The 11,436-nt window shown below is 36.6% G+C and overlaps 3 protein-coding genes across 3 annotated transcripts; all 3 read right to left on the bottom strand.

Annotated features, from left to right (window-relative positions):
• Window positions 1–2,241: 2,241 nt before the first annotated feature.
• On the bottom strand, window positions 2,242–2,859 carry LOC126897883 (uncharacterized; the record flags this gene model as incomplete). Its single annotated transcript, XM_050671825.1, has 1 exon — window positions 2,242–2,859. A coding segment is annotated over one exon (618 nt), but the record flags the coding sequence as incomplete, so codon positions are not given.
• Window positions 2,860–6,065: 3,206 nt separating this feature from the next.
• On the bottom strand, window positions 6,066–7,181 carry LOC126897882 (uncharacterized). Its single transcript, XM_050671823.1, has 3 exons — window positions 7,115–7,181; window positions 6,771–7,052; window positions 6,066–6,673 (listed from the first exon to the last, which is right to left on the bottom strand). Exons 1-3 carry the CDS (start codon window positions 7,179–7,181, stop codon window positions 6,066–6,068), a joined length of 957 nt encoding a protein of 318 aa, XP_050527780.1.
• Window positions 7,182–7,235: 54 nt separating this feature from the next.
• Window positions 7,236–8,466, bottom strand: LOC126898823 (uncharacterized). Its single transcript, XM_050673216.1, has 2 exons — window positions 7,729–8,466; window positions 7,236–7,657 (listed from the first exon to the last, which is right to left on the bottom strand). The coding sequence occupies exons 1-2, from the start codon at window positions 8,324–8,326 to the stop codon at window positions 7,320–7,322; spliced, it is 936 nt and encodes a 311-aa protein (XP_050529173.1). The 5' UTR covers window positions 8,327–8,466; the 3' UTR covers window positions 7,236–7,319.
• Window positions 8,467–11,436: the final 2,970 nt, after the last annotated feature.

Here is an 11,436-nt window from a genome sequence, read left to right as displayed (position 1 = left end):
TTCAAGTATACTTTTAGAGATGATAACGAACAATGGTCAAATCTACTACTATCTTTGTTTATTTTGGTTTTTCTATCCACTTGAAAAGCTACAACAACAAATCTCGGGCTCTCAGTCTGCTATGAAGTTTTCACAGTCCAGGCTTGTCTTTTACTATTTGGTAGGCCGGGATTTTCATATAGAACCCAACTTCGAAATGCTATTTGAAGTGGTGTTGAGGTTTCCTTGATTTTGAGCATGTCTAACCGCATGGCATCCGACACACTTACATGTGGAACTTTCCATATAACTTTGCTCAAAATAATTTTACAACTTGATAAATTTTCATTTGTCGAGTAAATACAGTTTAAATCTGTACCACTCCGTTGCAATATTAAGTCTTGACGACAATTAACGATGACTTTTTTATGATCCTCGGCAAATCCTAATAATAACCTTAGAGGTATGCATACTTCGAATTTCATACTCGTATTTGCAGTTACAACACTCCAGCCAGCATTTTCAAACCGTGTATGATCATTCGGTGAAAAAGTGACGTATCCTTTTATTGTAGACATTATCCCAGGCATACGCGATCTATCTATTTCTACTGAGTTCAATAAATATCTTATTTCAGTGAAGCAGTGAGCTAGCCAATTGTTAACCAATTGTACATCTGAGCCGGCAGGAACTCCCGAGAGTTCTCCATCTATCAAGAGATAGGAATCACATGGAAGGGTGTAAACATCTTGCTGTTGAATACATATTCGTATCTCATCATTATTCGATAGTGCGCTAACCGAAAACGGTTGATAGGAAAAATAATCCAATTTCACTATGCGGTCTTCATTGTACGGTGTTTCCATTATTTCTAAAATATCGTCCATTGTTAATTGTATATCCCAAAGCAGAAAGAATGTCAAGGTTTTCACGTCGTATCTCTTCAACTAGTCGTTGTTTAATGATTGGTTTTTTAATATTACTCTTGGTTTTATTGAATCGAAGAGCCATCGCGTATATGTAAACGTATGGTAACAGGCTCACCTCTAAAGTTAATCGCTTTATCGTCTTGATCTGTTATTTTCACTGTTATAGAGTATAGTTGATTGGATATTAATGGATAGTATATCAAATTTTTAGGATTTTCAACAATACGGTAACCAGCTGCCACTCCTGGATTAAACTCGTGAACCGTATGACTAGGAATTCCGTTGTCAAATGCGCCATAAGCAGCGTTACAATTTATTTTTATACTAGTTAAATTATTTATGTTAGCAACTTGATCCGATATATGTATTTTATTTGCGTCGAGTATTTTTCGATGAAAGCCTAAAATACCACCTATACTATTTTCAACGCTAAAATCTATCTGTCGGCTACACTTTAATTCTGATTTTAAAGTGTTTTTATTAGCCTTCAACATGAATGAGATTTTATACGACTGAAGACGTTCTTCTAGATATTTACTAATGTCTTCAAGTTCATAAGTGCCTTCGGCACTTTAATTTCTATGTTCNATAAGTGCCTTCAGGCACTTTAATTTCTATGTTATTTTCAAGAAGCTCGTTATTTGTATTTATCAAAGTGAATGTATTGTTTGACTTGTCAATATTAGGTATTGAATTACATCCGTAAAATCCCAACAACGCAACCTCTGGTGCTCCAGTGAATTCTATCGGTGGAAAAAAACTTGATGTGACTTCCGACGTTGTATCATGCAGCATAAGTGTCAGAGATTTGATCATTGTGATTTTAAAAATTTTAAACACAGCTGACCACAAACGTTTGTGTTATATTTTTGTTTCTGATTATAATTGTATTCNAACACAGCTGACCACAAACGTTTGTGTTATATTTTTGTTTCTGATTATAGTTGTATTTCACGGGCAATCCGGTGAAATATTTTTCAAGTTCCAGCGGAGGAGGTAAATTTCCAAAAGAGTCAAAATACACCACGTCCTTGTTTTTCTTAAAATATGCTACCCAATGCGTTCCTTTCCCGCGGTCAATGTCCAAATTAACAACTGCACTCTCGTATATTTTGGGCTTGACAGGCAACTTATCTCTCGAAAAGACACCGCGGAAATGACTGATTCCGAATGACTCAGCATATTTTATAATATCTAAATCGCTGAGTGCACGTCGCTTGGGTAGTGTCAATGCTAGTTTTTTTGATGTTTCAAATAGAATCCACCACCCTTCTTTTTCCCAGCATATGGATGCAAGTATAATGCATTACCGATTTTCACTGGTTTATTCGAATTAACGTTTTTTCTGACTTCGTGTGCAGCTCTTACAATACTTGATACTCCACCAGCCAATGATCCTAAAGCTGAAAGTCCAGTNAGCCAACGATCCTAAAGCTGAAAGTCCAGCAAAAATAGGAATGAGTGGCAGCACACCTCCAAATTTAGGTACTTTGATAGTGCGAGGTGTTTTAAATTTTTGTTTTCCCTTTACAGCAACACGAGCTGCCGCTAATGCCAAGTTTGCCGCACTGTTAATATCTTTTGAATTACGCATAGCTTTACGTCCAACTCGTAGTACACCACCAAAACCCATTCCAATCTTTCTTTTAGCTTTCATGGTATTTGTAACAGCATACGCAACAGCCTTTTCTCCAAATGAACTATCGTTTGCTTTTACGCGGTCCCAAGCACGTTTTTCCAACTCGTAATCAGCCAAATGCCGTTGCGATAAATCATTTGTTTTTGCATACGCAATATCATGGTCACGACACGCTGCATCGAGTTTATTTATTCCAGGATCACCACGTGCTAATCTTTTATTATGTTTTGTGCCTGGTCCGCAATACTGATACCCTGGGACATGCATTTCAATGGGCAATCGATTAATTATTGAATTAACAATACCATNGGCAATCGATTAATTATTGAATTAACAATACCGCGTCCTACACTTCGCTTCGTCGCACGTCTTGNCGCGTCCTACACTTCGCTTTGTCGCACGTCTTGTTCGCACCATTTTCAATTTATAACTGTAAAGGTTTTTTGAGTTTTTCATCATTTATACTCATTCGTTTGACGAGTAATAACGTGCGCTAATAATGTTTTTTGAGAAACAGAAACATACTCTATCAGTCGATAATGTCGTGGATCTTACAGACCCCATCGAGTCTAAACATGGACCACTGTTACCCAACACAATAAGATGTATAATATGTGGACCATCAAATTGTGGTAAAACAAATGTTATGTTTAAATTTTTAACTGAGGAAAATGGTTTGCGGTTCGAGCACCTATACGTTTACACGAAAACCCCGGATCAGTATAAATATAAATTATTAGGTGAGATTATGGATAATGTGGTAAAATTATCCATGTTCACCAGCAGTGAAGACGTGCCACCACCCGAAAAATTAGAAGCAAACTCTGTATTTGTATTCGATGATGTGATTTGTGAAAAACAAATTCATATGACATCTTATTTTTGCCGAGGGCGACACAATGGTGTTGATAGTTTTTACCTAACACAGACGTATTCTAAAATTCCAAAACAACTGATAAGAGATAACACTAATATGATTATACTGTACAAACAAGATGAAACAAATCTCAAACACGTTTATGAAGATCATTGTTCCAGTGATATGAGTTTTAATGAATTCAAAGCAATGTGTTCACAATGTTGGAATAAAGGACGATATAGTTTCATTACTATAGTGAAAGATGATGACCTCAACAATGGTCGATATCGATGTGGGCTTGATATATTCATAAAAATGACGCGAGTATAAAAAGACGACTCATACTGCTATATGTTTAGTTAATATCAAGATGTCGGATAAAGTGTTGAAAGAAATCATACGCTCTAAACAAAACATAAAAAATAAAATACAGTTAATTCATAGAAATGTTGAGAAATCGGAAAATTTTGTACGTACACATATGTCACCGCTGGTGACACCTCTTCAAGAAATAGCTAATCAAAATCGTGTTGAAATGGAAGAAAAGCAAAAGCATAGAAAGTCTATGTTTCGTCATTTAGGAAAAGCCCGTCCTATAGTAAAAACTGATCCAATTACATCCTTAACACCCGAAGAAAATGATATGATACAGAGCTCTAGCGAACCCTCTACATATCAGGAAGAGGAAATAAAGATGGAAAGTTCAATAAAAAATGAACCTTCTATATCTCAGGAAGAAATAAAGACGGCAAATATCGATAAGCCTAAACGCTCGTTTTCTAGTGAAATGCAGCGAGAAGATTTTTCAAAGTGGTTGTTAGAAATGGACCCGGTTTACGGTTTAAAATATGTGAAAGATAATGATTTTATCATGGGTAATACTACGGTTAAAATAACCGATGATTTTTCAACTATTAAAGTTGGGACATTAGCACCACGACCACTAAGTTACGGGCTTTATCAATTATTATTTAAAAGTAAACCTGCAGTTGGTTCATTCAATAAAATGGATTTATCGGATTATAAAATTTTACTACTTTACACTAATGCCCATTTAGGTCGAGATGGAAAATTGAAATGTAATGTAGGTTATAAATATAAATTCATCATTAGTAACTTGTTTCTTCCTAAAACAGGCAGTGGTGTGTTAACCTACAANCATCATTAGTAACTTGTTTCCTCCGAAAACAGGCAGTGGTGTGTTAACCTACAAAATTTTAAACAAAAGACCTAAAGAATACGTATATTGGAACGATCCTAATGAACTCATAGTTCGATTAGAACTTTTACACGCTGCAAGAAGTGCTGGAAATACAGGTGTGGGAAACGAAATACTGTCAATAGAAGAAGAGTTACGAGAACTAGGTGTAATATCATGAGTAAAGTAGCAGAGAAAGTAGCAAATGAATTACATAGACCGGCTAGAAAAATATTTCCTAGAGGAAGAGTTGTATCGTATGTCAAAGATGACTTGTGGCAAGCAGATTTAGTAGATATGAAAAAATACTCTACAAAAAATAAAAATTTTACATTTATTTTAACGATAATCGATAATTATACAAAATATGCGTGGGCTGTGCCTTTAAAAAATAAATCTAGTACAGAAGTCAAGTCGGCTTTTGAAAAAGTCTTATATATATTAATAGATCTCAAAAAAACTTGCATACAGACCGAGGTTTAGAATTTTTCAAGAAACATTTGCGGATGCTCATGAAGAACAAAAATATAAATCATTATTCAACCTATTCTACAATGAAAGCGGTNCATTATTCAACCTACTCTACAATGAAAGCGGCTGTTGTGGAACGATTTAATAGAACACTTAAAGAAAAAATGTGGAAAAAATTTACTACCAATAGATCGTATAGTTGGATAAACATTATAGCAGATTTAATAACAAATTACAATAATACAAAACATAGCGCCATAGGAACAACTCCTAGTATAGCATCACGTAATCCTGGAAATGTCAGTTTTAAACGGCTACCTATTTTAAAATATAATAAAAAGTTTAATATTGGAGATAAAGTTCGTCTGAGTAAACATAAAGCAGTATTTTCAAAAGGATACACACAAAATTGGATATCGGAAGTCTTTACAATCGCAAAAATTCGTGATACAAAACCTGTCGTGTACGAACTGACAGATGAAAACAACAGACCTATAAATGGTTGTTTCTATGAGCACGAACTTAGCAAGACTCAGTTTCCAGAAGTTTATTTAGTGGAAAAGATCATTAAGAAGAATAAAGACAAATGTTTTGTTAAATTTGTTGGTTTGGATAATTCACATGATAAATGGATAGATTCAATCGATATTATATAAAATGCCTATAATTTTTTTTTTTTTTGATATTTATTATTATAAAATATTTTTTCATTATTGTAATAAAACATTTAGTTAAATAAATAGACAATTACAAATACAACACGAGTTTTTTTCATTTAATAATTAAAAATATAAGTATATTTACTTTTTTTTTTTTATGTTACATTTTAAAACTATATACGATTACATGTGTATTACTAACATTTATTTACAATTATTTAACAAAAAAAATCTTAAAACTATTTATACTAGTACACATATTTTTACAAATTATGATTTCAATATTTAATTTTAACAATATTTTTTTCCAACGAGAATCACTTAAATACTACTATATTTGTATTAACCTCCCTGTGGTGGTGGTTATAGCATAATGCCCGTGAGCCAACGTGTCGATCCTGTTTTCGAGCGTATAGCGCTTATCGTCGATACGGTTAAGCGCCAACTTGGTTGTACGTAAAGTGCGTACTTCGTGCTCGAACGAACGGATTGACACGTTCTGTCGGTACGGAGTATATGGCAGCGATAATGTCGGTAGAGTCTCACCATCGCGTACAGCTCCGATGACCACACGGGCATTCTCTCCAGCCAATGCTCGTTTTGACACATCGTCGCCATCGCCATCGTCTTCGAACAAACATCGTTTGTAATCGTCCAAAGACAGATGGTTCCGGACGACGTGCCCGCGGATCCCCTTAGACTTGATTAGTTCGCTGCCTTCCATGTCATATGCGTAGCACTTTGATCGAAGTGCAGCGATCTCAAAGAGGGTAAGGCCACCGGTTTCGTCTGAAAACAGGCCGGGCATCTTCTTTCTATCGGTCGAGTAGCAAGAGTGATCCTTGGGCAGGCTAGATGCGTCCACGTGCACCAGTAAATCGGGGCTATCAGCTAAATCCTGATAGAAGTCGCCGACTCTGAGCAGGTATATGAAGGAGTCTGAGAAAAATGAAAAATATATAAATATTATAAAAAATATTTCTACTAAATAATTTCTAAATTTTAAAATATTTCTATTTTGTGCGGTTGTACTCACCAGTATCCATGTAAACCAATTCGATTGCGTTGCCATAATGCGGTTTCAATACGTCATAGAAGTACTTGTACATTAGCGTCTTGCTAATGTCAAGCACTGCTAAACCGATGTATATTGGTTTGATAAACTGGACAATCTTTGTGTTCATTATGACAGCGCACAACATTTCACCGTATTTGATACAGTCGTTGAAGGTTGGTTGGTTTACGAGCTTGCTTAGACGTTCGGGACTGGAGATTAGCTCAATACGGATGCGTTTCCGCATGTTCTCCATGGTTTTCCCTATAAAATGTAAAAAATTATCGAATAACCCACAACTGCTTTAGCATTGAGCATGCACTTACCAAAGACGGCATTATTCATTAGTTTGAAAAATGCTATTTCAAAAGCATTTGCTGCCTGTTTCCGCATTTCAGTGTTCCACTCAATGTATNTTTCCGCATTTCAGTGTTCAACTCAATGTATGGTTTCAACCAAGCACTTTGTTGAAACTCTAAAACGCGGTGCACCTGCAGTACAAATATTTATATTAGTATCATCGCTTATAGTTTATAGATTAATTACACATACTTTATCGACTTGCAGTCCGTGTGCGATTGCCTGTTTTAAGTTGACATAGTGTACGACGTACCGTTGTTTGGGTTTCAAAGTGGCCATGAGTTTGGTCTCTTTGGAACCCGGTGGTACATCATTGCCAGGCAAGAACGGCAAATCGTTGTACTCGTCATGCAGCTTTTGTGGATACGAAACATCCACTTCATATATACGCCCTGTATTACCAGTGTCCGACAACGATTGGAGGTCAGCCAGAAAGTCTGCTCCTTTATACCACCGGAAGCCACCGTACGGTATGGGCTGACTCATAGCCCACCCGTAAAGGTTATTGCCTGTATACATTAAACGTTTTTAAACCATCGCTCAATTATTACGCGTTTATATATACGTATAGATTACTTACAGTCTTGATACACGATCCATGAGTCTGGTTTTGACGGATCGTAATCGGGTGTCTTAGGATTGTTGGCCTTTGCATAGTGCTTGACAGCCTGCACTAACCCACCACGAATGCCCTGTTCCACCATCAGTAGCATGTCGTAGTCGTTCAAGAGCTCCAGCTTCATCCTGGTGTATTTCAACATACAATCGAAGCTAAAACCAGGCGCGGTGTAATAGTGCGCCGGGTCCAAATTGTATGTTGAAATACAGATGTCGCGGAAGTTCTCAAACACATCACCGAACAACAACACGTCGATCTTAAGGTATAGGTCGCTGTACTCACCGAGGGTTGAGCAGCCGAAACGGTTCCACACCTCCGTGGCATGTCTATAGTCATCATCATCGATATTCGACTCACTTAACTGACTATAGAAAGCGTCATGAGGCGGTAGTTCCGTTTCGTCCAATTTAATCCAACTATCAGTGTACTCGTAGGGGTATACGCCCTTACGCGTCACCAACGACATGTCTTCCAGGCGGAACACCTTGGCCGTTTCCCGAAATTTAACGAAATCAGGCGTCATTAGGTTACCGGCCAAGGTGGACAGGGAGGAGGCCATGAACCGGAAGGTGTCGACGAACCGTATGGAAAAGTAATTGGTTACGTATTTCGTGACTGAAATATACTTCTCCTCGGAATTCGGTATGACCGAAATCCTTTGGTCGTCGTACCCCAATTCAGTGACTATGAAATGCGCGTCGTAACCTGAAAGATTANTGAAATGCGCATCGTAACCTGATAGATTGTGTAAGAAGCACGGCACAAAGTTGACCGTCTTCACTTTTAGGTTACATGCATTGCACAACGTCTGTCTGAATCGCCCCGATAAATGGCAGTGGTCTGCGACTTTAGGGTTGGAATCCTTGAATGCTGTACGGCATAAGTCGCATACCACTTTCTCCCCGTGCCTGCGCACATCATCGACAGACATTCGGATGGGAACGTTGGTTTTGCGCAACAATTTAGAAATGTTGCGCGTCACTTCAGTTACAGCCATCACGAATGCCTTAGCGACCTCTTCGCGATCCTCGGACCCACGGTATATCCNGATCCTTGGAGCCACGGTATATCACCGGTGATTGTGGAATACCGTAGCGTTCGAGGAGCTCGGAGGGTACATCGTCCGATGTTTTCACCATGAACCCATAGCTCATGGGATGGTGGGTGTGCACAGTCCTGGTGTATGCACCCATACGATCGTCTGTTTTCTCCAGTAAGGCCTCAAAATCGGCGTAGATGACGAACGGTAACCGTTGCGTCTTTACCCACGCTTCAAATTCGACCTTACTGCCCTCTGCCGGCATAACAGGTAAAATTGGTTTATTTTTGCCGCATATCAATTTGTGTTGCTCCAACGCTTGTTGACCCCGAAGAATATGCTTTTTAGCCTGATCATCAAAGCAGGTGAAGCAACGTTTGCAAGTGTATATGCGACCTTGGTGTCTGGTTTTATGTTTACGAACAAGCTTAGAAAAATCTGAAATGTACGCGTAATGTGATTTTTCAGAGTCGCCAATATACAATAGGTCAAAATGATCCTGTTGTTCTTGGTCGGCAACTCTTAGCGGATACACCAACCACTTCATCTTAACGTCGTCTCGTTCCAAGCCGTACACGTTGACAGACACGTACTGTAAACATGTTCCTGAATCACAATACTTATTGCAAATTTTAAAATGCTTAAACAAAGACTGCTGTAACTAGAAGTAGTTTGAGAATTTTACTTTCAAACGGATTTCTAATTAAAATGAAAAAAATTTAAATGAAGATAAAATAGTTCGGCGTATACAACCAACTCGCATCGCAGTTCAGCGAGTTCGAGAGCTATTATGCATATTAGGAGATGAAAACGCTGGTACGGAAAATTCAGAATGGATAGATGACGATGAAGTAGCAGATAGTTTTGAAGATGCTGCGATACCGATAGATATTTCGGCGCATTTACAGAATCCTTGGACTTTTGATTATGTAAGGTTACAGCCAAAAAAGAGGGCCTACTATTTACCCACTGCCCAGAGGGAACACTGGACAGTGACCTAGTAGCCGCGCCAAGCAAGATAGTACTTGTTGACATAGCTACTGGTTTTGATAAAATAAAACAAAAAATTAAGAAAAATGAGGGAAAGTATAGAGAGAAAAAAAACAGGCCATGTATACTATAATAACATTTTTATATTATTTAATTATTGAAGATTTATAAATATCGTTATATATATATTCATAAGGAAAAAATAAAAAAAAAAAGAAGAAAGAGGTGCTATATACGCAACATTGTCAAAGGGTACAAAGGGGGAGTTTTATTGATACTTGTCGTTGGTTGTTTCTTGAGGAGTGATCATCCATAGTTGTGCCTCACATCATTATCATCATTGGCATCTCAACGTTTTAATAAAAAAAAAAAACGGAGGACAAAAAAAAATATACAGCCTGGTTGACACCACAAGTAGACGGCAGGTCGACTCGACGTTTATTTTTATAAAAAAAACGGTGGACAAAAAAATGAATGTAAAAAAAAAAAAAAACGTGGTTTTCAAAAAACAATACGGACAGACAACTTGTCGCCTCGGTAGTTTGGTTGGGAAAAAAAAAGAATCCGTTGTAGCGGCATTTGTATAGCGGCCGGTGATTGTGTCGCCGGGTACCACCACCCAGTGCCAACTTTGAACACGTTCATTGAGGGGAAATAACGATATTGGACAAGTGCACAGTGTACAGTCAGCTGATGACGATAGAATGACAAATATCAGACCGGATGACTAGTGGAGGTTATCATATACACAACTATTAAAATACTTTACACCTACTGCACACACATCTAATTGACAAGATTTATTTAACAAAAACTAGTAAAAATTCTGCAACATTATAATTAATATAAATATTATTTATTTTTTCGTTTTAGATGATATTTATTGATTTCATTTAAATTTTATTATAAAAACTAAATAAATATTTTAAATTCTAAAAATTTGTGTACTATCAAATGAAATTTATTATATTCAGCGGGGGGGGGGCTATGTTTTTGTGATAAAATATTTCCAGGGAGGTTACAGAAAGTGTGACACAGCGTGACAATGATGGGAGGGGGTCAGAAAAAGCTGATTATAGCGTGACGTATTTTATGAACGGCCCCTAAACAATTACTGGTACATTTTTATAAATCAGTTTATAATGCATATAAGAACTTAAAAGAAATCATTAAGATTATTATGAAGTTTTATAATTACTAGTTATAGTAAATTTATCAGAAAAGCTCACACAAATAGAGTCAAAAAAATTATTAAATTACAGAGTAAAATGATTTAATTTTGTAGTTGAACCTATTATACAGAACTTAATTCGTCAATAAATACTTTGAAACATTAGAAATGAATAATTTTAATTGTCTGTATGGAGAACATGTGTAATATCTTCAACTATATACGAATTATAATCATTTGACGTATCGTTAAAAAAAGTAGGTTAAGTTAGAACAGAGAAAATAAATGATAGTCACAAAAAAATATCTTCTCAGGTTTGCATCGAAGCTAAAACCTAAAATATAATAAAATAATATAACACGTAGTCCAATAAAAGTACGGTCGCACAGGTGATGTATCAACACAACGATGTATATATATATATATATATATATAAACTTATTAGTAGTTATTATGTATGTATATATCT

The sequence above is a fragment of the Daktulosphaira vitifoliae genome, unplaced genomic scaffold (assembly GCF_025091365.1).
Source record: "Daktulosphaira vitifoliae isolate Bord-2020 unplaced genomic scaffold, ASM2509136v1 Scaffold_2, whole genome shotgun sequence".
In the NCBI taxonomy this organism is placed as follows: Eukaryota; Metazoa; Arthropoda; class Insecta; order Hemiptera; family Phylloxeridae; genus Daktulosphaira; species Daktulosphaira vitifoliae.
This window is presented reverse-complemented; position numbering and strand designations above follow the sequence as displayed.

Coding starts and splice junctions, on each gene's coding strand:
- LOC126897882 (XM_050671823.1), bottom strand. CDS start 7,181: ATGCGGAAACAGGCAGCAAATGCTTTTGAAATAGCATTTTTCAAACTA. Junction 7,053..7,114: donor AATGAATAATGCCGTCTTTG/GTAAGTGCATGC, acceptor TACATTTTATAG/GGAAAACCATGGAGAACATG. Junction 6,674..6,770: donor ATTGGTTTACATGGATACTG/GTGAGTACAACC, acceptor CATTTTTCTCAG/ACTCCTTCATATACCTGCTC.
- LOC126898823 (XM_050673216.1), bottom strand. CDS start 8,326: ATGGCCTCCTCCCTGTCCACCTTGGCCGGTAACCTAATGACGCCTGAT. Junction 7,658..7,728: donor ATGGATCGTGTATCAAGACT/GTAAGTAATCTA, acceptor TAATGTATACAG/GCAATAACCTTTACGGGTGG.